The 24280-nt window shown below is 53.8% G+C and overlaps 2 protein-coding genes across 3 annotated transcripts in view; one reads left to right on the top strand and one right to left on the bottom strand.

The window, feature by feature from the left end:
- NT5M (5',3'-nucleotidase, mitochondrial) overlaps positions 1 to 11071 on the bottom strand; it is a 38682-nt gene extending 27611 nt beyond the window's left edge. For both annotated transcript variants that reach the window (XM_064378230.1, XM_064378231.1), the window contains exons 1-2: positions 10805 to 11071; positions 7598 to 7698 (exon numbers count right to left, since the gene is read on the bottom strand). In XM_064378230.1, coding sequence (XP_064234300.1) covers positions 7598 to 7698; positions 10805 to 11071 — 368 coding nt within the window. The remainder of the gene's footprint in view (positions 1 to 7597; positions 7699 to 10804) is intronic.
- A 2944-nt stretch (positions 11072 to 14015) lies between these two features.
- Positions 14016 to 23386, top strand: LOC135275730 (TBC1 domain family member 3G-like). Its single transcript, XM_064378226.1, has 13 exons — positions 14016 to 14189; positions 14352 to 14434; positions 16014 to 16053; positions 16539 to 16619; positions 17072 to 17179; positions 17513 to 17622; positions 18866 to 18914; positions 19462 to 19582; positions 20299 to 20393; positions 20783 to 20848; positions 21293 to 21392; positions 21752 to 21898; positions 22829 to 23386. The coding sequence occupies exons 1-13, from the start codon at positions 14112 to 14114 to the stop codon at positions 23224 to 23226; spliced, it is 1476 nt and encodes a 491-aa protein (XP_064234296.1). The 5' UTR covers positions 14016 to 14111; the 3' UTR covers positions 23227 to 23386.
- The last annotated feature ends 894 nt before the right edge of the window (positions 23387 to 24280 follow it).

The raw sequence follows: 24280 nt of genomic DNA, 5'->3' as shown, positions 1-24280 counted from the left end.
CGTTTATATGTTGTCATCTTCCCTGCTGTGACGTAAACTCCCTGAGGCGTGAGACCTTAGCTGTCTTATTTCCAAATATATCCCAGTGCTAGCCTAGTACTGGGTGCATATTAAGTGGTAAACTATGTATGTTGAATGAACCCATGAATGAAATGCCTCTTACTCTAGGCTCCACAACAGTGAGCACCATGCTAAAATCAGGTTTAAGTTCTTATCCTTCCAAATGAGTGGTTTCATCCAAAATTGTTATTTAAAAAAAAAAAAAAACATGTTTTTGAAAATCAACAATTACTACGGGATAATGCACATAAAGTTATTCATTTGGCAAATATTTTGAGTGTATGGATGTGCCAGGCATCATTCTGGGAACTGAGAATAGAGCCGGAACCAAGACAATCCCTGACCTCAGGGAGCTGGCATTCGAAAGAGGAAGAGACAGACACAGACATGCAATTTCAGCTTAGAGTACACACCCAGGATCATGGGACAGAACGAGCAGGAGGGGAGGGCAGAGACCTGAGCTGCAGTTGTCAGGGAAGGCCTCTGTGAGGAGCAACATTCAAGGTACTCAGCATAAAAGAGAAAAACAATATGGCTGTGTGAAGAACTAGGGCAGAAACATTCCGGGAACATGTAACGAGAACAAAGGTCCTAAGACCAGAAACAAGGGGCAGGAAAGAAGCCAGCATGACAGGAGCAGAGGAAGGACAGAGGTTAGAGGGGAAGGCAGGACCAGAGGGCAGACAGCCTTCGCAGGCTGGCTGAGGGAGTGTGGGATTTTAGCACAGTATGAAGCTAGTAGAAGGCTTTAAGCAGTGGGGCTAACATCATCCAAATTTGGTTTAAAAAAAATATCACTGGCTGCTGGGTGGGACACACAAATTTGTAAATCTATATCTGCATATGTAGGGGGTGCACTTCAAAAGGTCTGGATGCATAAACACCAAATTCTTAACTAGGGCAAAAAGGGTGGGCCGAGGCGGGCATATGCAGGGAGAGAGGGCAACTGACACATTTTCACACATGCTCACACTATTGGAGTCTTTTATAAGAATATATTCATGGCTGGGCACCTGGCTCACACCTGTAATCCTAGCACTTTGGGAGGCTGAGACAAGTGGATCACTTGAGGTCAGGGGTTTGAAACCAGCCTGGCCAACATGGTGAAACCCCATCTCTACTAAAAATACAAAAAAAATAGCTGGGTGTGGTAGAAGGCACCTGTAATCCCAGCTACTCCAGAGGCTGATGCAGGAGAATCGCCTGAACCCAGGAGGTGGAGGTTGTAGTGAGCCAAGATGGCGCCACTGCACTCCAGCCTGGATGACAGGGCAAGACCATCTCAAATATATATACATATTCATGTATTCCGGAACAATAAAAAGAATGGTCACCCCGAAGATATTCCAAACCAGGTTCTTCAGAAGCTGAGGCTCTGCCCAGGGAAGACCTATCTCATGCACAGAGCTGCTGGAACACGGCAGGACATGCCACCGAGGCCATCTCAGGAGAGTCCTCTGGGCGTCTGCTCAACAGTTCTCCTCCTACCTGGAGTCCCCTTGCCCTTCATCACCTGGCAGGTTCCTTTTCATTCCTCAAGATGGCAGCACAGTGGTGCAGCCTCCCTGGGAGAAGCAGTTTCTGCCTGCCTGCACCCCAACGCCACAATTCCTTTGAGATCTATGTTCCAATGCGTACTTACCAGAGAACTCTTTGAAGGTAAGAACTCGCTTACCTATTTGTGTGTCTGCAGCCCCTGGGATAAGGCCGAGCATGCAGCAGGTGCTGGATAAAGTCATGAGGATGACTGATCAGCCCTGGTCTCTGCTACTGGGCCCACATCTCTTGTCCTCAGAGTGCCCACTTCAGCACCAGATATACATTTATCACCTCAGTTACTGACAAGTCCCTTCACTTTGTCTAGATACTGGGCACAAACTGACTATAGGAATCTTCTACCAAGTTTAGAATCAAATGGAGATAAAGGACCACTGAGTATGGTCTAGATTTGCATTCCCAAACTGGAATTTCTGGAAAGGTGTTAATAGAGAAGCTATGAAAAAATGTTCTAGCTAGAATACCTTTTTTTTTTTTTCTTTTTTTTTTTTTTTAAAGAGACAGGGTCTTGCTCTGTTGCTCATGCAGGAGTATAGTGGCATGATCATAGCTCACTGCAGCCTTGAACTCCTGGGCTCAAGTGACCCTCCTGCCTCAGCTTCCCAAGTAGCTAGGACTACAGGGACAGGTCAGCACGCCTGGCTTCTTTTTATTATTATTATTATTATTTTTAGTAGAGACATGATCTTGCTGTGTTGCCCAGGCTGTTCTCAAACTCCTGGGCTCAAGTGATTCTCCTGCCTTGGTCTCCCAAAGTGATGGATTACAGGCATGAGCTACCACACCCCACCCAAGCAAGAATACTTTTGAAGAAAGCTGCATCCTCTCCTACCCCAGTGAAGTGCCACAAAACCCACAAGCAGTTAAAAGCTCTGAAAAGTTCTACGGTGAAGAAGCCAAACTAATCCAGTATTTCCCATACTGTGGTGGCTCAAGGATGCTTTTCTTGTGACATGCCTATTAAATCTTACAGAATGGCAACAGCAGCAGCTAGCATTTGCTTAGCACCTGCTATGTGCCAGGCACTCTACTGAGGACTTTCTCATTATCTCCATTTTACCGAGACCCAGAAAGTTTAATAACTTGCCTGACATCTGAGAGTGAGATTCCAGGGAAGTAAGGATGTGAACCTGGGCAGCCTATGTCCAGGACCCCACTTCAAACCACCATGTCCTGCAGCTTCCCAGCACACAACCATGTGGCTGCAGGACAGCACACATTGATCCAGGCTGTGAGCAGAGTTTTGAAAGCTTAAGTGTGAATGCTATATACATATTCTTTGCCTCTCAAACTCTTGCTACCAACACTATATATACATCAAGTTCATACCATAAATCAGAATAAAATTCACTACTCTGCAGGACCTGGAATCACATCCAAAGATAAATTACTACCAAATAAGGTCTACAATTCAACTCAAACTCTGTATTTTGTGTTTCTCTGACACCTATTTATCATATTAGAACTTTAAAATTTGACAGTGTTTAGAGGCATTGACATGGCACAATGAAGGCCAAATCATACCTTACATTTGATTTGTCATTCAGGTTGCTAAATTCAAGCAAAATGTGGCCAAAAAAACTTATCCGAGTCTAGAAATGAACCCTTACATTAATGGCCAATTAATTCTCAGCAAGAGTGTCAAGACCATTCAGCAGGGAAAAAAATAGTCTTTTCAATAAATGGAACTGGGACGACTGGATATCTACAAGGAAAAGAATGAAATTTGGCCCCTACCTCACACCATATACAAAAATTAACTCAAAATGGATCATAGACCTAAATGGAAGAGCTAAAACTAACACTCTTTTTTTTTTTTTTTTTTTTTGAGACGGAGTTTCGCTCTTGTTACCCAGGCTGGAGTGCAATGGCGCGATCTCGGCTCACCGCAACCTCCGCCTCCTGGGTTCAGGCAATTCTCCTGCCTCAGCCTCCTGAGTAGCTGGGATCACAGGCACGCGCCACCGTGCCCAGCTAATTTTTTGTATTTTAGTAGAGACGGGGTTTCACCATGTTGACCAGGATGGTCTTGATCTCTCGACCTCGTGATCCACCCGCCTCGGCCTCCCAAAGTGCTGGGATTACAGGCTTGAGCCACCGCGCCCGGCCTAAAACTAACACTCTTAAAGAAAACACAGGAGCAAATCTTTGAGACCTTCAGTCAGCAAGGGCTTCTTGATATGACATAAAAATACAAGTGACAAAAGAAAAATACAGGTAAATTGGACTATACCAAAAGTAAAAACATTTGTGTTTCTAAGGGAAAATTAAGAAAGTGAAACAACAGCCTACAGAATGAGAGAATATATTTGTAAATCATGGATTTGATAAGAGACTTGTATCTAGAATATATAAATTACTCTTACAAGTTAACAATGGAAAAAAGGCCAGGCACAGTGGCTCATGCCTGTAATCCCAGCAGAAAGCCAAGGCAGAAGGATCGCTTGAGGCCAGCAGTTCAAGACCAGCTGGGCAATATAGTGAGACCCTGTCTCTACAAAAAATGAAAAAAAAGATAGTGGTATATTCAAAAGTAAGTTATCCTGTGCCTGACCCTATCCAAAAGTTAATGATAAAAAAAGACAACCCAACTGAAAAACTCAACAAAGGATCTGAATAAACATTTCTTTAAAGAAAATTTAAAATGGCCAATAAGCACATGAAAAGATGCTTGAGGCCAGGTGTGGTGTTTCACACCTGTAATCCCAGCACTTGGCACGCCAAGTCAGGCAGATCACTTGAGCCCAGGAATTTGAGCCCAGCCTGGGCAATATGGTGAGACACTGTCTCCACTAAAAATACAAAAAAAAATAGCCAGGCATGGTGGTACATCCCTGTGGTCCCAGCTACTTGGGAGGTTGAAGTGGGAGGATCACTTGAGCCTGGGAGGTGGGGGAGTGGAGGAGGGGCAGGGGTTGCAGTGGACCAAGATCACACCACTGCACTCCAGCCTGGGTGACAGAGCCAGACCCTGTCTAAAAAGAAAAAGATGTGGCCGGTGCAGTGGCTCACGCCTGTAATCCCAGCACTTTGGGAGGCCAAGGTGGGCAGATCACCTGAAGTCAGGAGTCTGAGACCAGGCTGGCTAACATGGTGAAACCCCGTTTCTACTAAAAATACAAAATAATTAGCCGGGCGTGGTACCACAGGCCTGTAATCCCAGCTACTCAGGAGTCGGAGGCAAGAGAACTGCTTGAACCTGGGAAGCGGAGGTTGCAGTGAGCAGAGATTGCGCCATTGCACCCCAGCTTGGGCAACGAGAGCAAAATGATGTCTCAAAAAAAAAAAGACAAAGATGCTTGAGCATCATTAGCCATCAGAGAAATGCAAACCAAAATCACTTCACAACCACCAGGATGGCTAAAGTGAAAAAGAAATTAACAAGTGTTTACAAAGAGGTAGAGAAACTGGAACCTTGAAATGATGCTAGTGGGAAATGTGCAATGGTGCAGTTGCTTTGGAAAACAGTTTAGCATTTCCTCAAAATATCAAACAGAATTATCCCATGGTCTAGCAATTCCATTCCTAGGTATATTCCCAAAAGAACTGAAAACATCTGTAATCTCAGCACTTTTGGAGCCTGAGGCAGGAGGACTGCTTGAGCCTAGGAGTTTGAGACCAGCCTAGGCAACATAGGGAGATCCTACCTCTACAAAAAATGAAAACTTAGCTGGATGTAGTAGTGTGCACCTGTGGCCACAGCTACTCCAGAGGCTGGGGCAGGAGGAGAGCTCAAGTCCAGGTGGTAGAGGCTGCAGTGAGCCATCATCATGCCACTGCAGTCCAGCCTGGGTGACAGGGCAAGACTCTGTCTCAAAAAAAAAAAAAAAGAATTGAAAACAAGATTCAAATAAATACTTACAAGAATGTTCATAGCAACACTATTCCTAATAGCTCAAAAGTGAAAACAGCCCAAACATCTATCAACTGATAAATACATCAATACATGTTGTCTATCCATGTATTAGATCCATACATACCCAATAGCTGGAATATTATTCAGTCATAAAAAGAGTAAGTATTGATAGATGCTACAACACGAATGAACTTGAAAACATGTGCTAAATGAAAGAAGCCAGACCCAAAAAAACAAATATTCTATGATGTCATTTATATGATATCCCCAGAATAGGCAAATTCCTAAAGACAGAAAGTAGAATAGTGATTGCCAGGGGTTAGAGGAGAGGGCAGGAATGGGAGTGACTGCTGATGGGTACAAGGTTTCTTTTAGGGGTGATGAAAAAGCTTTAAAATGGATATGGTGGGGCCCGGCGCTGTGGCTCATGCCTTTAATCCCAGTACTTTGGGAGGCTAAGGCAGGCGGATCATGAGGTCAGGAGTTCAAGACTAGCCTGACCCACATGGTGAAAACCCCGTCTCTACTAAAAATACAAATATCACCTGGGTGTGGTGGCATGTGCCTGTAAACCCAGCTACTCGGGAGGCTGAGGCAGGAGAATCGCTTGAATCCGGGAGGTGAGGTTGCAGTGAGCTGAGACCGTGCCACTGCACTTCAGCCTGGGTGATAAGAGCAAAACTCCATCTCAAAAAAAAATGGACACGGTGATGGTTGCACAACTTTGCAAATGGTTTTGTAAAACCACTGGAATATATGCTTTAAATGGGCGGACTGTGTGGTACGTCATTTATATGTCAGTAAGGCTTCTCAGGGAAGGACATCCTCTGTAATTGTCAATGGGTCACAGTGGACTCTGTAACGGTCACTGAGTAGGGGGCTTCAGTCCACAGAATTACTCATTTTATCAGAACAAAACAGAAATATCTCAAGCAATACCATTCCTCTTTTCTTAACTGTCTTTTTCTAAATGAGGTTTCCCACTGAACCTCTTTTCCTTCAGCTCTTTGGACAATCTGCGATTGTTTTCACTTTGTGATTCTTTAATGTCTGCTCTGTCTGGACTGGAAACTTCATGAGGGCAAGGACTATGCTTTGCTCATTACCGAATCCCTGGGGCCTGCAGTATCTAGCACAGTCAGTTCTGAGATATTTGCTGAATAAACGAGCTTTGAACACCCAAGGAACCAGACCAAAATAAACTGGGTATTTCCTCAAGTTCCTGGATCAAAACATCATAGCCTACAAATGGAGTCCATTTTTTGTTTCTTGTGTTTTTTTTCCAAGATGGAGCCTTGCTGTGTCACCCAGGTTGGAGTGCAATGATGCGGTCTCGGCTCACTGCAACCTCTGCCTACCAGGTTCAAGCAATTCTCCTGCCTCGGCCTCCCAAGTAGCTGGGACTATAGACGCATGTCACCACGCACAGCTAATTTTTTGTATTTTTAGTAGAAACAAAGTTTCACTATGTTAGCCAGGATGGTCTCGATCTCCTGACCTTGTGATCCGCCTGCCTCAGCCTCCCAAAGTGCTGGAATTACAGGCATGAGCCACAGTACCCAGACCTACCATATCCATTTCAGAGTTTTTACATCACCCCTAAAAAGAAACCTACACACGTTTATTTTGTACATCAATGGGAAGAACTCTGTACACATTTTTTGTTGCTGTTGTTGAGACGGAGTCTTGCTCTGTCACCCAGGCTGGAGTGCAGTGGCACAATCTCGGCTCACTGCAACCTCGACCTCCCGGGTTCAAGCGATTCTCCTACCTCAGCCTCCCAAGTAGCTGGGACTACAGGTGTGTGTCACCACACCTGGCTAATTTTTTGTATTATTAGTAGAGACAGGGTTTCACCATGTTAGCCAGGATGGTATCCATCTCCTGACCTTGTGATCTGCCTGCCTCGGCCTCCCAGAGTGCTGGGATTACAGGCGTGAGCCACCGCGCCTGGCCTGGAGTCCATTTTACTCAGCGGTTTTCCCCAAATTCAGCAACAATGAGGCAAGTGCAGCCTTGTGCAGGGCCAAGGAGCGAGAAGGGAGAAGGCAGAGAAGGGAAGAAGCCGGAAGGAGGTACGGGGCTGAGTGGCCTGGCTGGGCAGGGCCAGGAAGACAAACTTACTTTTGTAGATTGGCCATCTGCTTCACAGCTTCCACGGCCCCTGGCAGAGGCTCAAGTTCAAAAAAGAAATTCTTTGACTCCCAAATGCTGATGGCCTTCTCCTGAGAAGTTGAGAAAAACAAGTTACTTCTAGGGTCCTCAGCACTTTACTGCCCTCATCTCAGGGAGTATATCCAGGCTATGGGGGGAGGGGTCCCACAGTCTTCTCACTTCCCCAAGGACATAGCACACACCCAAGGACATATTTCCTGGGGGAAGTGCAGAGAGTGTGTGGGCTTCGAGCCCCTTTCCAGAAAGGACCTGGCTTCTGTCGGGATCCAGCAGAGACCAGCTAAAATGCCAGGGCTATGGAGCTCTCTGGGACCTGAGGCCAATTGTCAGAAACTGCATGCTTGCTAGGCTGGATTCAAGTGGCCAGAAGCATTGTGGAGACTGAGGCTGGAACAGCTCTTGCTGTGGCAGTAGAGTCCTTAAACTTAAGAACTGGAGGGACTCAGAGATCTTTAAGGGCATTGCTGTGCCATGACGGACAAGGGGGAGGAGGAGGCAGGGTAAAAGGACAATTTAGGGAGTCCAGGATCCTCCCCACATCAACCAGAAGAGCTCTGCTTTCATCTGTTTTATATGTCAAGGTGCCAATAAGTACATGAAAAAAAAAAGGACTCTGCTGCTTTTAGAGTTGCAAAGCAAAAATGCAGACCCTCATTTTACTTATGAGAAAACTGAGGCTCAGAATGGGGAAGAGATCCACCTGATGTCACACAGCAAAACAGCAGCTGAGCTGGGAGGAGAACCTCCAACTCCTAACCCCCTCCTCCCCACTGCCCCACCCCCACTGCCTTTCTCCTTTCCCCTTTCTGCTACTGGGCCAGAGTGCAGCACCTTTTCTAGGGTCAGGCAAGGGGAATGTGACAACCAGAGGGGAGACACATCTCAGCCTACGAGAAGCAGGAGCCTAAATCCCGCGTGTGCAGTGCAGGCAGTGCCTCCGCCAGGTCGTTCTGCACGCTATGAAAGACGCCACCGTGTCCCATGGATGACTGGAGGATGCTCTGAGAGCACACCAGCAACACGCTTAGGAACCACAGGGACTAGGCAAATGCATGCTTATTACTGAAACACATTTGATCCTCACATCCCACATGGGGTACTGTGAAGTTCAAAGGGAATACAGACAGAGCAGAATTTTGAAAACAGAAATGCCTACATACACAAAAGGAGCCACGTGTGGGGGTGTTGTTTTAACCACAGCTATTGGGCCAGCTCGGCCAAGGGGAGGCCCAGGGATGTCTGCAGCAGCAAACCATCCTAAGGAAGGGAAGTAGGGGAAGCCAGCAGACTACTCCCAGGGTACCCTTCTTATTGCCATGTGCCTTTGCCTTGTGCTTGGAAACCAGTAACCCCGCACTTGCAGAGCCTGCACATTTGCACAATGAACTGGAAAAGCCACTGCACTTTTCAGAGTTGGGGGTGGGCTGTTTCCACGATAATCCACTCCTGGGTGGATGTACAGTGCCCAGACTCCCAATGCCAAGCGCTGTCTATACATGAACGCTCACGGCACACTGGAGCCTATTCCTGAGACTGCAGAAAGTACTAGGATGTTTTCTCCAGTTTAAAGCTCATCATTAGGCATCGGTCATGGAAGAGCTCGGCACACTGGGCTCTGGGAAAGTCACCTTCTGAAGGGCCTGGTGTTGATGCAGACAAATGGCACTTGGTTTCCTTTTTGAAAACCTGTCCCTCAACAAACCACATTACTGATGAGGCATCTTTTTGAAGTCAGAAGAAACGTCACTTGTTAGAGATAGCAGGACAGAGAACAGGACTCTGGAGTGGGGAGCTCTAACTCTGCTTGGGAGGCAGACAGACTTAGGTTTGAGTCCTGACTGAGCCCCTGAGCAGCATGTGACTTGGGGCAAGTTTCCTCATCTGGAAAACAGAGATAATATCTACCCAACAAAAGAGAGGATGCAGTGAACTTGTGGCTAAAAAAAGGGCTCTTGTAACTTCCTTCTCTTTATCAGATCCTCCGGCAGCGACCCTAGGTGGCCAATCGAGGGATGCCAGAAAACACTCAGCCTCTTTAATTTTGTGCATGCCAAAATCCCCTGTTCCTTTCGCAAAATACTTCAAATTTACCAATCAAACTCTGCGTGTAAACGTCCCTCTTGGATCTTTCTTTCCCCTCTATCCATCCTGAACAGAACCCCTCGGGAGTCAGAGGGGAGGGGTTGAGCTCAGGTGTTTAGGAAGGCCACCTCTGCAAGGGGATAAGACATGAGGCAGCCGGGCGCGTGGCTCACGCCTGTAATCCCAGAACTTTGGGAAGTCGAGGCAGGCAGATCACCTGAGGTCGGGAGTTCGAGACCAGCTTGGCCAACATGGAGAAACCCCATCTCTACTAAAAATACAAAATTAGCCAGGGGAGTTGGTGCATGCCTGTAATCCCAGCTACTTGAGTGGCTGAGGCAGGAGAATCACTTGAACCCGGGAGGCAGAAAATGCGGTGAACCCAGATGGCACCACTGCACTCCACCCTGGGCAAGAAGAGCAAAACTGTCTCAAAAAAAAAAAAAAGACGAGGTGGATCCCACCTCACCTTGACCACTGACTCGCTGTGTGACCCCCAGAAAGTCACAAAACCTCTCTGGGCCTCAAATACCACTGGAAGCTATGCTTTCATGGACAACGGTAAAAAAGATGGGTAAAGATACCCATAAAAGTCCGGAGGACAAACGAGTGGGAACGTGATGGCGGTCTGGGTGAAAGAGGACAACTTAACAACGTTTATTTATCTAAAAATTTAACAAACGACTTGAGGCCAAAATATACCACAAATTAACGTTAAAGTCAGCTTCAGATGGAGAGTCAGATACATTAACACTTTGTACTCTCCCGCATTTTCAGAAGCCCTGGATGGCAGCCAACAGATCCCGAGTGCAGGGCTGTGTCTTCCCGGTGGGCTGTGGCCTGTGGCCCGTGGCCCCTGGTCCCCCCCACCTCGACCTGACCCTATTCTACCAGAGGGCCACCGCGAGGCTGGGGCGCTGACCGTCCAAGGTCACCCGCGCAGGGGGTGCCCTGGGCCACGGCTGGGAGGCGACCTCGTTTTCCCGCCGCAGCGGCGCGGGGTCTGGGCCCGGGGCGGGAAGGGGGCCCGGGGCGGGAAGGGGGCCCGGCGCGGGGCCGGGCAGGGACGCTCACGCTCAGCCCTGGCCGCAGGCGGCCGTACTGCTCCGACACCCAGAAGCCGCGCCGGTCCTCCAGCGCGATGAAGGGCTGGTCGGGGAAGCGCGCGCGGAACTTCCTGAGGAATCCGCCCTCGAAGTCGGCCAGCACGCCATCCATGTCCACCAGCACCCGCAGGGCGCGACTGCCCGCCAGGCCCGGCCCACCCGCCGCCCCGCGCCACCCCGCGGGAACCGCCGCGCCACGGGGCCGCCGCGCGCACCAGCCGCCCAGCCGGATCATGGCCCAGCGCGCCGGCCCAGCGCGGGCGCGGGGACCTGGGCCGCGCGGGGCTGCCGCGGCCGGCCAGTGGACATGACCGCGGCGGAGGACAAGCCCCCAACACTTGGAAACGTGCGGGGCGCGGAGCTAGGGACGCGGGGCGCGGGCGCGCAGGTACCGGCCCCAGAGCGAGACAACGGCGCGCGCGGCCCTTAAAGGGACAAGCACCGGAGGAGGCGGAGCCCGGGGGCGGGGCTCGGAGGACTGAGAGCCCTGGGCCCCCGGCGCTTCTTGAAGGTCCGCATTCCCGCGCTCTCCATTCGCGTCTTCTCCCTGGACCCTGGGCCCAAACTACCTTCTCCCACTGCATAGGGGGCCACGGAGGAGCAGTGCAAACCGAGGAGCGGGCCTGTGTCGTTAGACATTTCTGAGCACTTACTGTGTCGCGTGTGAACCAAATAGAACAAAGTTCTGGCCATCCTGGAACTTATGTTTTAGAAGGGGAGCCAGACAACAGCACGGAGAAGCCAAAACAGGGTGATGTGTGCTCTGAAAACCTCTGCTTCATTTATAGCGAGTGCCTGCGGAGAGACTGATAGAACCAGTAACGTGCTAACATCTAATTGCCTTAGTAAAAATGATTCTCAAGTAAATATATGAATATATATTATATATTATGTACCCGTGTATAGTCTGCTTTTTTTTGGAGACAAGTTCTTGCTCTGTTGCCCAGGCTGGAAGCAGTGGCGTGATCCCGGTTCACTGCAGCCTCGACTTCCTGGGCCCAAGGGATCCTCCTGCTTCTGCCTCTTGAGTAGCTGGGACCACAGGGGCATGCCACCACATCCTGGTATTTTTTTTTTTTAGAATTGGGCTCAAGCAATCCTCCCATCTCAGCCTCCCAAAGTGCTAGGATAACAAGAGTTAACAAGAGTGAGCTACCACCATGCCCAGCCCACTTTTTTTCTTTACAAGAAAAAAACAAAACAAAAACCTTAAAGAGCATGGTGATGGGATGGTGGAGACAGGTGGGGGGATTAGCAGGGGTGGGCAGGGAGGGCCTCTCCTAGGAAGTGATGCTGAAACAGACACGATGAAGAGAAAGAGCAGAGCAGCACCGCCAGGGTTGACTCCCGGGGCTTGCAGAGGAGTCGGTCGGTCGGGGTCTGTGCCCACAGAGACATGAGGCCGAGCTGGGTCCAGGTCCTGACAGTACTGTCCATCTGCCTGAGCGCCGTGGCCATAGCCACGGGGGCCTAGGGCCAAAGGAAGCTGCAGATCGGGGTCAAGAAACGGGTGGACCACTGTCCCATCAAATCTCATAAATGGGATGTCCTGCATATGCACTACACGGGGAAGCTGGAAGATGGGACGGAGTTTGACAGCAGCCTGCCCCAGAACCAGCCCTCAGGTAGTGGAGGACGCTGACAGGGCCCTGCTGACCTGGGCAAGGCCCCATTGTGATGCGTGCCATGACCTCGGAATGCCACTTATGCCTAGCACCTGTCTGCTCTCTGGCCTCACTCTGTGTTCTACAGTGGCTACACACACACAGTGGCATCTGTGAGCACTTCTGTGTACTCAGAGATTTTCTGCCTGAGAGGCATAACCCAGGCCAGCTGATTCATCAGAATCAGGTGAGTGTGACCTGCTCTCTTCTCTCCATGCTGACTTGGGGACAGTGGCTATGGTGTGGGCTATGCTGGCCTCTGGGCAGCTGCCAAGGAGGGTGATCCCTGAGCACTCGGTGCCTCTTCTACGCTGCCCGTGTAGACGATTGTCTCTTTCGTCCCCATGGTGGCTCCGTAGGGTGAGTGCTGTCCCAAATGTACCCATTCGACAGGTGAGACTTCTGGGGTCAGAGAGGCGGTAATCAGTCTGGGAATCCAGACATGACCCTAGGTTTTGCTGTCAGCCTGCCTTGTGCTGAGAGGGACTTCAGGCCTGAACCCTGTGGCCTCCCTGCTCTACATCCCAAATCTGTCCAGGGTTTTCCATCCCGATGGGGCAGAAACTGGCCCTGGCAGAGCCACTGGGATGAATCCACAAATTGACTGGGATGAATCATCAAAACACCTCTGTGGCCTAAGCTGGGTCCTGATGGTCGCTGTGGGACCCACTGGGCACACACAGTCTCTTGTCCAGGAGTGAATGGGGAGCCTTCAGCCTTTGGGCAGTTGTGGAAAATGAAGAATCCCTGAAGGGCTGGCTGGAGGGAGACTCTCTCTCCTCCTCTTCAGAGGGTCCAGGCACTGAGGTTCTCCCCAAGTATTTCTTTCTCTGTCTGGTCCTATCGAGTCCTCACCCTCCTTTTGCCCCGAGTGTTCCCAGAAGGGATGGTCCATCTAGGTGTTCTCCAGGACCAAGGACCCACTGTTCTTCCTCGGTGACCCAGGGAGATGAAGCCCCCTCCTATGTGGAGAGCTCAGAATGGTGGAGTCTGCCGTCCCTTCCCCAGAGACGTGGTTTCCACGAGCACAGAGGCTGCTTTGGAGACAGTAGATCATTTTCATCCCCCAACCAAACACCCTTCTGCTCAACTGGCGTTATTCCTAAAGTGGCTTCGCTGCTCTGACTGAAGGGCCATGGTAGCCCAAGTGATGAGTGGAGTAGGATGGAGCACTCAGGAGAGATCCTGTTCCTTGTGGGAAACTGGACATCTCTGTGGTCCCTGAGAATCTCAGGAGGCCGACTGTACAGAGACCTCTGGTCCCTGACCCCAGTCTGCCTCTACATGTCTGGAGTAGCCCATCATGGGCCCTTCAATTTAGGCAAGGAGACACCATTCAACCTGCCAGGGCAGGTGTGTGCCTGTTTCATGGCATTTGGGGACACGGGATTATCTGACCAGGTCCCACTGTTCTCACGTCCTTGAGAAGATGCCCACCCAGCTTGGGGTTTGAGACTCCAGAGACCCATGGAGGTGTGGGCCACTGCGTCTGGCCCCTTTTCACCTGGCGGCAGTGGTGGAATGGGGGTTACGCAGCCAGCCAGCATCTGGGAGCCCAGTGGGAGCGGTTCAGGTGTTCTCTGAAGTTCTCAGGTGCAGTGTAATCTTTAGATGATTTTGTCTCACAAGATGGAGATGACAGAACATACATTACAGGAGCGAGAGGACATCATTCTCAAATATGAGAAGGTACAGGTCGGTCTGCTCCTTGGAGGGGGACCTCTGCCAGTGTGCCCTGGTCAAAGGGTTTTGGGCTCCCTAGGAGCACAGGGTGGGGACGGGTGGCCAATGCCCCAGGCCTCTTGTACCCTTTACCTTGGGCCCCTCAGCAAGGCTCCCTCTGGGTTGCAGGGACAACGAGCTGGGCTGCCAGCGGACATGGAGCCTGAGCCTGTGGAAATCCACAACCGCGCGGATCGGTTTGGAATTGTGCAGTGAGTCCTCTATGCTCCCCTCAGCCCCTAAAGCACCTATCTCAGCTCAGGGATGGGTTTGCTTTTAGAAAAAACCTCCTGAGGCCCTGAGGCCATGTCTCCCCAGGTCCGGCCAACCTCCTTCCCAGGGTCAGACCTCCTCCCTGGCTCCCCTGCAGGCCCCACCTGAGGTTGTTAGGCCAGAGGTGAGGGGCCCATCCAGGGAGCGGGTGGGAATGGAGAAGGGGCTAGATCAGGCCCCTGGGCTCTCAGCAGTTCCATCTCCAAGTTAGCACAAGAGGAGCAGGGTAGCCTGAGGGTCTAATCCTGTCCACTGACAGACAACCCCAGTGAGATCCAAGGTTTGTGGCCATAGGGTGAAGGGACACCTGCCCCAGCTTCGGGGCTGTTGTTGAGGGCCCACCTGCCCCTGTTCTCCCCCATTTCCCTAGAGCCATAGCCCTCCCTGTCCCCATGGGGAAAGGGGAAAGGCACAGGGACAGTGGGGGCTGTGGCCCTAGGGGAATGAGGGAGAAGACGGGCAGAACCCTGTTCTGGGCATCTCACGGTGAGGCCAAAATGGCAGCAGAGCTTGCAGCTAAAGAGCCTAGGTCCTCAGGCCTGTAATCCCAGCACTTTGGGAGGGCGAGGCGGGTGGATCACGAGGTCAAGGGATCGAGACAATCCTGGTCAACATGGTGAAATCCCGTCTCTACTAAAAATACAAAAAATTAGCTGGGCATGGTGGCACGTGCCTGTAATCCCAGCTACTCAGGAGGCTGAGGCAGGAGAATTGCCTGAACCCAGGAGGCGGAGGTTGCTGTGAGCCGAGATCGCACCATTGCACTCCAGCCTGGGTAACAAGAGCGAAACTCCGTCTCAAAAAAAAAAAAAAAAAAAGAGCCTGGGTCTGGTGCTGGGAAGGGATCTGGGGCTAGGTAAGAGGAGCCCAGCCTGGCGCCCACCCCTCAGGGATCATAGCATGGAGAGACAGAGGATCCCGGGGGAGGTAGGGTGGAGGGAGCGTATGAGCCCTGCCACTTCTAAAATGCAGGGTGTGTGGCTCGGGTGCAGGGAGAGGCAGGTGGACGCTGGGAGGTCAGACCTGCGAGGGCCTTGGGTGTGTAGGGGGCGATGGGTCCCGGTTACACCCTGGGTGCACTGCACAGGTCTCAGGCCAGGCTCTGGAGACCCCGGCAGTTCCACATCACGTGAGCACTTTGAAGGGACTCCTGTCAGGGCCCGGTCACCCACCCTGGGAAGCCCCTATCCCATCTCATGGCCCACCTTTCTCAGCTCTAGCAGAAAGCACCACCTCTAGGCCAGGAGGGGCACCCCATTGTGCAGCCTGACTGCCCCCCCACACCAGGGGCCCCAGTAACCCAGGCCAGGCTGGCCCTGCACTCCCGCTCCTCCCAGGTCCTGGCCCCTCCTGGGAGTCAGCCCCACAGGAAAGCCCCCGTCCTCCCTTCCCTGTGCCTTTTTCCAGGCTGAGCCCTGAGCTGGATGGGACAGAGCCAGTTCTTTCTGGGGGTCGGCTCCCAGACCGGACGGCTCCAAGCCCTGTGCAGCTCCTCAGCTCTGCTTGGTTCCCTTACAGTGAGACGGAGCTGCCCCCTCTCAGTTCCCGGGAGGTCAAGGTAAGATCCTGATGCATGGGGGGCCTGACCCAGGGACAGAGGGACTGGGCAGGTGGTGGGTGAGGTGGAGGAGGCAGCAAGCCTGGGTGGGGGTGGGTGGGAGCAACACGCTGTCACAGGGAGGGGCAGCTTCCCTGCTGGACCTGACCCCAAGTCACTGTATCTCTGGCAGTTTGATGAAATTCCAAAGTGAGAATCAGAGTCGTGGCTTGGGGGCAGCTGCCCACTTGTGTCAGAACCCCACCTAGAGGCTGGGACCTGACCTATGACTGGTGTGTCTGTGGCCTGAGAATGGCACATCCCAGGGACCCAAGGCCAGCCCACTGGCGCTCATTTGCTGAAAGGCTGTCAGCCCTTAGGGTCTGCCATTCCCTGGCTCCTTCCAGCTGGGTCCCACCAGGGCTCCAGAACCCAAGACGCAGCATTCACGGGCTGCTCTGAGAAGCCTGGCGGCTCCGCTAACTCCAGCATTCCTCCTTTGACAGCAAATTCGGCAGGAGCTGAGACGCAAGACCAAGTGGAGGGAAATGCTGGGCGAATGGGAGAAATATAAGAAGAGCGAAAAAGTAACGTGTGGAGGGAGAGGCCCCAGAACCACTCTCTGCAGGGACAGGGGACAGGCACCCGTGGCTGTGGCCTGGCACCCTCAGCCTCTCAGAGGGCGGGTGGCACACTGTCCTCATGCAGAGGACCACAGGCCTGGTCGCCAGCTTTGCTACCCGTTGGTGTGAGAGTCACCTTGTTCGAAGGGAATCTGAATCTAGGGCTGGAGCCACCGGAGCTCAGGGCTAGGGCAGCCTCCTGGTGACCCAAAGGAAGGAACAGGTCCAGATCAGAGTTCAGGACTCTGAGTGCCCATTTTCTCCTTCAGTCCTGGGAAGGGAGACCCTGCCCCAGCTTGACCTCACCTCTACTGAGGAATCACGGGGCCAAAACTAATAATTTACAGAATTCTCGGGATCTGGTCCTCGTGGGGGTCGCCCCTGGCCCGAGTCACCAGATCGTTTTCTGCCCACAGCTCATTCGCCGTGTTTACAAGGGCATTCCCATGAATATCCGGGGCCAGGTGTGGTCGGTCCTCCTCAACATTGATGACATCAAGGCGAAAAACCCCAGCAAATACCAGGTATGCTAAGCCAGAGCCCAACAAACAGGCCAGGCCGTGTCAGGGGCCCAGGTCTCCAGCTGCAGGGAACGAACATCAAGCCCCACTTGGGGCATGTGTGTGCTGGCCAGATGCACATCCTGGGCATAGATGGCCACATAGACACCACAGAGGAGCTTGGCTTTGGGGACCCTCCCCGGCTTCAGAAACAAGCCAAAAAGCAGCTTTCTGCAGAAGGAAATCTTCCTTCTTTCCTTCCTTCTGGAAGTGCTGACTGTGGGATGACTGCATTTTGGGGCAGGGAGTCTTCCCTCTGTTCTGAGGCTGCTTCCTCCTCTTGGCCCTGCCCTACAGCTCATGAAGGAGAAGGGGAAGAGGTCCTGTCAACAGGTGCACCAGATCGACCTGGACGTGAGGAAGACACTCAGAAGACACAGTCTTTTCCAGGAGCGATATGGCATCAAGTAAGCCCACGGGAGCCACAGGGCCCCAGTGGAGACGGGGTGAACCAGAGGGATGGGGACTTCCCTGGAGCAGAAGCCAGGGTCACCCAGGAAGGATGACAGAGCTGCCAAGTGCTCTCCTGGCCCAGGAAGCAGCCGGCACCAGGGACCGAGCAGCTCCCAGGTTCCAAGCCCTGGGCCAGGCTGGAACATGTGGGGCCAGAAGCGAAGAGGATCCTGAGGAGACAGAAGGCAGCAAAGAAAATCATGCACAATGGGGAAAGGTGCTCTCCCTGAGCCATGGGAACCCATGGTAGCACCCACGGGAGGGCAGCAGGATGGAGGGCCCATGAGCCTCCCCAGGCAGCACTGACAGCACCAAATGCTGGGGGCACTCAGGGTCCTGGAAACTCTCATCCGGGTCTGCTGGGAATGTAATATGGCACAGCCACTTTGGCAGCCAGTTGGGCAGTGGCTCACAAAGCTCAACGCACTTGAACCACAGGTCCCCAAAGTGTCAGATATTGAGCCCAATGACTTGGAAACTGACATCCACATGAAACCTGCATGCCACATTCACTGCTTCATTCATCATCACTCACACACAGAGCCTTTGGGGATGACCATCAGCATGGGAATGGGGCGAGGAAGGTTGGTTCTCCCTTGAGATAGAAGACTCGCTGAGAAAAGGGAACGAGCCAGTGATGCCCGCACGAACGTGGGTGGAACCTAGATGCATTTTGCTAGGAGAAAGAAGCCAGACTCGAAAAGCTACCACTGTAGGATTCCTATTCATAGGCCATTGTGGGAAAGGTCAAACCAGAGGGACTGAGAACCGGTCTGGGTGACCAGGAGCTGACAGAATGGGGAAGGCGGGCTGCATAGGGGCCACTCTGGAGTTGTGGAGGATGAACGAGTCGCTCCAGGAGGGGCTGGAGCAGTGGCCGGGAGACTCTGCACATTGGGTTAGAACCATGGCAGAACTGTACACCCAAAGACTGAACTGGCGTGTGTGCAAACTGAAAAAAAAGTCAATCAAAGCAAAACTGATTAGTCAACTCACTGTCCAACTTGGATATCTGCATTTCATAGATGTGGACTTTACTGAAACATTTCTTAAACAGTCAAAGGCCCTGAAGAGCTCACCGCTTGTCTGGTGAATCATCTGAACGTGAAATGGGATTTGCTGTTAGGATTTGTAGACAAAGTGAAACTAATAGCATCTCCACAAAAGAAATGAAAGCCCCCTTTCTCTGTCTCCTAGGCAGAGGGAACTATTCCACGTCCTGCTGGCCTACGCAGAGTATAATCCGGTGAGTATTCTGGGCAGTGACCATATTCCCATATTCACGGCCATATTCCCTGGTGTGGGTGTCTATTGGGGGTGTCGTTGCTTCTTTCCAAGTCAGTATTTGTGAGCCACCAGGATATAGAAGGCATGACTCTAGCTCACTGCTGGCATAAACTTCCAAGCAAGGGGGGTGGTCTCAAGGGGTCAAACTGAGTCACAAAGGAGTCAGGGCCCTGACTCCTGGTGTCACCTGGGCCCGACCACCACTTCTCAGAGCAAGAAATGACACCTTCCTCCTGGGGCTGCCCACAAAGCCCAGGAGCTTGGCGGGGTCGCACGCAGGACAGTGCTCTCAGGAGACATTTCGATCAGTTGCTGAAGTGTCTGATGGACATGGCTCTTGTCTTGAAATGAAATGAATTTGCATCCTGAGGAAGCCTCTTGTTCAGAGGAAGCCTCCCCAGTCACCTCTGTCTTCTCCAATGACATGAGTCCTCCCAGGTGACCTCAGCACCCAGGTGATATCCTTCCATGGTGATGTCCTTCCACGGTGACTCTGACTCTTGCAGGAGGTGGGCTACTGCAGAGACCTGAGCCAGGTGGCCGCCTTGTTCCTACTGTACCTTCCCGAAGAGGACGCATTCTGGGCACTGGCACAGCTGCTGGCCAGTGAGAGGCACTTCCCACAGGGTAGGTGGACAGGTGCCCCTGGGGCTTCTTGCTACCAAACCTGGGGATGCTCACCCTGGCCAGGTGATCTCAACTTTCAGTGAAGGCACCTTCCTGTGTCGCCAGCTTGTTGGGAGCCTTTAGGATGTCTCTGCTGAGGGTCCCACAGGAGCTGGGGGCTGACCCCCAGAGCCCAAGTCAGACGCCTTTCATCCCCATCAGCAGAGGACATCTCATCCTCCCTGTGGCCGCCCTGTGTGTCCTGGAGCCACGCCCTCTGGCTCTGATTCTGTGCAGCTGACTCTCCCCTCCCTGAGAGTCTTCCTGCCCTTCAGCTGCCTGGGCTCCAGCTGCCCTCGGTCCCCACAAATGGGCTGACTGAGCCCAGATGGCAGCATCTTCCCCCATCCCGTGTCCTCTGGCCCGACGCCACTTCCAGGAGATGACCGAGAAGCCCAGCACCCACTCTGTTCTGGCCACCCTCTGTCTTGGCCTCAAAGTCAGCCTTGCCCTCCCAGCACCCTGGCCCAGGAGGCCTCCAGGAGCACCTCCAGCCAGGCTCCAGGGGATGTTCCCACCCCTCCTCCCCAGGGCCAAGGCAGCATCGTGGGGTCAGCAGATGGGAGGGTGGGAGGCCTCGGGGATTGGGGGCCTCTGCAGCTGCCCAGCTCTTCCAGCTGATGGCTCCACATCTTGGGAGAGGGCTCTGATTTCATGATGAGCTGGGGGCTTCTCAGGATTCCACAGCCCAAATGGCGGGACAGTCCAGGGGCTCCGAGACCATCAGGAGCATGTGGTGCCCTCGTCACAACCCAAGACCATGTGGCATCTGGTGAGTTTATGGTCCTCTGGACTCTTCTCCAGAGGCCCTGCATCACGTGGGGCTGGAGGAGCGGGGGGGCTGGAGCCCCCCGGTGGCTGGTGACAGGCTGAGTGGCAGCCAGGGCCCGACCTGGGACGTAGGGTTCTCCGTGGGCTGGGATTTGGGTTTTTTTTTCCAGCCCTGGAGGAGACAGAGGCACAGGGACTGGGGCCCAGCTCCCGCAGAGCAGGACTAAGGGCAGTGTGTCCCCCGGGAGTGTGGGAAGGGGAAGGTGTTGTGGGGAGCCCTGGACACCGCCCAGTGTTCTGCACTTAGGGAGGGGTCTTCAGTGGGTCCTGGAAGAGGGAGGTTTCTAGAGCAGCCCAGGGGGCCCTGAGCACCTCTGTTCCTCCCATCAGGACAAGGAAGGGCTAGGCGCACAGGCTTCCTCATTAGGCTGGCTTCTCCGGATGCTCAATGATGAGGTAAGGAGGCACAGGGAGTCTCAGGGACCCTCCTTGCCGTGCAGTGCCCTGCTTCCCCAGCTCGGGGGTCCGGCCCACCCCCAGCCCACAGGAGGCCCATGCGGGTCCCCACAGGACACACAGCAAGACCCTCTGCCCCAGAAGGATCATACCAAGGCAGAGGCCGGGGCTGAGGACCAACCTCATGGGCAGACTGGGCCAGGATCTGACTTGGGAGGGCTCAGGGAAGCCTCAAGCCCTTCTCTCCAGAAGCCACATCCCCAATGAAATGAGTGCCCCCCATGAGGAGCTGCAAGACCTTGTCTGACCCAGCCTCCCAGAAGGGTCAGGCCACCCTCATGGGGAGGGTCACTGACTCTGGGGACTGAAGCCCCAATGGGCCCAGCTTAAGCCCCAGCCTCAGCCTGGAAGGGCCAGGTCCTCCCACGCCTGCTGTCCCCACAGATCTCTCTCGGCCTCACCCTGTGCCTCTGGGATGTTTATGTATTGGAGGGGGAGCAGGCGCTGATGCCCATAACAAGAATCATCAGCAAGGTTTGGAGGAGTAAGTCCATCTGTGACCTGGGGAGCACTGGGGTCAGACCCCAATTGACCCGAGGGAGCTTCCTCACACTGTCCTCATGATCCTCAGTTCTGGCCCAGAGGGAGATCTGCCCGGGTGGGCTGGGAGGGCACAGTGACACCGAGTCCATCCCCCACATGACCCAGATGAAAGTCGGGAGTGTGGTGAGCACTTCCCTGCCCAGGCCGCCCCCCAGCCACAGCCTCCTGTGCACATCTGGACCACTGAGGCGGCCACAAAAGGATCTGGCACCGCCCAGTGGGAGACTGAAGTGGCCACGGGGTATGGGCTCTGACCCCTCCCAGGGAACTCTCCTGGCCTGATGCCCACCCTGTCCCTAGAGCGCCTGCTGAGAACATCAAGGTCTGGCCTGTGGGCACGCTTCCGGAACTTCTTTTCCGGTACCTGGGTGATGGATGATGAAAAGGTGTTAAAACATCTGTGGGCCTCGAGGCCCACAAAGAAGCACAAGGACCTGCCATCCCCAGGTGAGCTCCAGTGCCAGGTCCCCTCCCGAGTCACTCTCTGGGGAAGTCAACAGTGGGGAAATGCCTGGGAGCCCCAACCCTACTACCTGGCCCTCCCTCTTCAGCCTTTCTTCCTCCTCTTCCTCCTAGACTATAAGAAAGTACAGTAGGCCCACCGGTCCTCAGGGCAGGCGCTCAGTGCATGTGGACTGGATGTGCTGTGCATGCAGGAGGGGGATGTGGGCAAGACCCTCCAAGAAGCCTCCTCGCACTTTCCATGGTGGCCCGTTGTCCCCCTCATGGGGCCCTCAAGGGCACCGGAGGAGCCAGACCCATTTGTGGGAGCCCCTGTCCCTCCCTGTGAGCACTGACAGCCTCAGAGAGCAGCAGAGGCCCCTTACTCCTGCACAGCCCTTCAAGGGTGCCAGGACCACAAGCCTTGAGTCAGGGAGATGAGGGAATCAGTGTCCCTGACCCCCAGAGCATTCAGGGAAAGGACGCAGGTGGGAACCTGGTCCCAGAGGCGAGCCCAGAGTTCAGCCAGATGTGGGAACGGTCAGCGCTGGCATGGACTGGGCAGTTCAGGAGAGCAGAGGGTGACCCACGTCCAGGTCCAATCACCCACTTTGGAGACAGATCCCCATGGGAGGTGGCAAGGCGGCTGGGTGACAGCCGAGGCCCCTCCCACCTGAGTTCTGCCTGGCGGCTGCAGCCCTGGGAGGAGGGTGTGTGGCAGGAAGCCCCCAGCCAGCCTGGACCCTGGGGGGCAGTCCCAGGAGCCACCTGCCATCCTCCGACGGCCTCCTCACCCCAGGTTGCACACTCCCCTCCCTCTGGAATCAGCAGACTACAGGCGTGTCCTCAGTGTCAGACCCCAGGCACGTGGGGCCCAGCCCGGAAAGGCCTACATGGGCTCACTGGAGACGCCGACCACATCTGTTTTCCTTTCAGCCAAACCCGAAAAAGGGTCCTCGGCACCCAGGCCCGTGCTGGCTTCACCTGGCAGGAACACCCTCTGCAAGGGGGACGGTCAGCCCCCTCCCGGCCCAGCAACCCAGTGCCCGCAGACCATTTGGTCAGCTCCCCCACCACAGGCACCTCGTCCTTTCACACCCTGTCCTGGTGGGGCAGTCCATGAAAACACCTACCCTGTGTCCAGCCCAGCCTTGGCTCAGAGAGGACCTCGCCATTCCTGGCGATATATAGAGTGGAATTCAATGCCCCAGCTCCCGACGGACCTGGATGTGGGGGGCCCTTGGTTCCCCCATTATGATTTCGAGAAGAGCTGCTGGGTCCGTGTCCCTTCCGACTGTGTCCTGGACATCCCCGGGACCATGGGACAGGCTTAGCCCAGGAAGCCCATGGGGACCCCGACACCGGGCCCTGCCCAGGCCCATCAGGACTAAGAGGAAGGTCGGGAGATATCCCCACTGCAACATGGGCACCTGTATTTGGCCCCTTCACCAAATGACTGTGACTGGAAGGAGCCAGGGGGCACCCCGCCAGCTCCCAGCCCTAGCCCTAACACTAACCCCTGACCTTAACCCTAACCCTAACCCTAACCCCGCAGCCCCAGACACCTTGGAAAATCCCATTCAATGGGGAGGCTTGTCCCATCAAGGCCACGAGAGAGAGAGAGGAGCATGGCATCCCCGCAGCCCTGGCCAGCCAGCAGCATGCCCCAGGGCCTCTGTACCAACCTTTGGGCGTGTTCCCCTCCCAGGGCACAATTCTGAGGCCAAGAGGGGCCTGGCCTAGACCCCCAGCCCTGGGACGAGAGGGGCACCAGGGGTGTGTTGGGCTCCCAGCTGTAGTCAGCGTGACCATGCCGGGGACCCTGGTGCTGGAGAGCTCTGCCACTGTCCCAGAGGCCGGGCGAGGCTAAAAGCCTTGCAGCCACTGCTGCAGCTTCGCCACCACCAGCTGCCTTCCAGCTGCCAGTGCAGGCTTTCCCAGTACTCCCACCAAAGAGAATTACGACGGAGGATGATGCTGGTTCTGAGCTGAGCAAAACGGCACACCCTGTGGATGGAGCTGGCTTCTTTCCCGGCCACCTCGTTTGCTGGATGGGCCCACGGAAGGAGTGGCCTTGAGACGGGCATGGGGACTAAAGAGGCTCAGCATCCTGCACCTGCCCTTACCAAGGCTCACCAGGCTGACACCACTGCTGAGCACCCTATTTGTGGATGAGATACACCCAGTATCTGGGATGGCACCATTTCCCAGGAGGACTAGTTGGCCACCTGCTGACAGGCTGACCACCCTGTGGAGGGGACGGAGATTGGCTTTCGCTGCCCTGAGCCACAATGTGGACATGGACCTGCCGGCCCTGCAGTGCACACGGCACTGATTCCCACCAGGACACCCCATTCACAGCTGGGGACGAGCAGCAGTGTGCTCCCA

This window comes from Aotus nancymaae, unplaced genomic scaffold, assembly GCF_030222135.1.
Source record: "Aotus nancymaae isolate 86718 unplaced genomic scaffold, 86718_ANA_hifiasm-v0.15.2.pri h1tg000018l, whole genome shotgun sequence".
Classification (NCBI taxonomy): domain Eukaryota; kingdom Metazoa; phylum Chordata; class Mammalia; order Primates; family Aotidae; genus Aotus; species Aotus nancymaae.
This window is presented reverse-complemented; position numbering and strand designations above follow the sequence as displayed.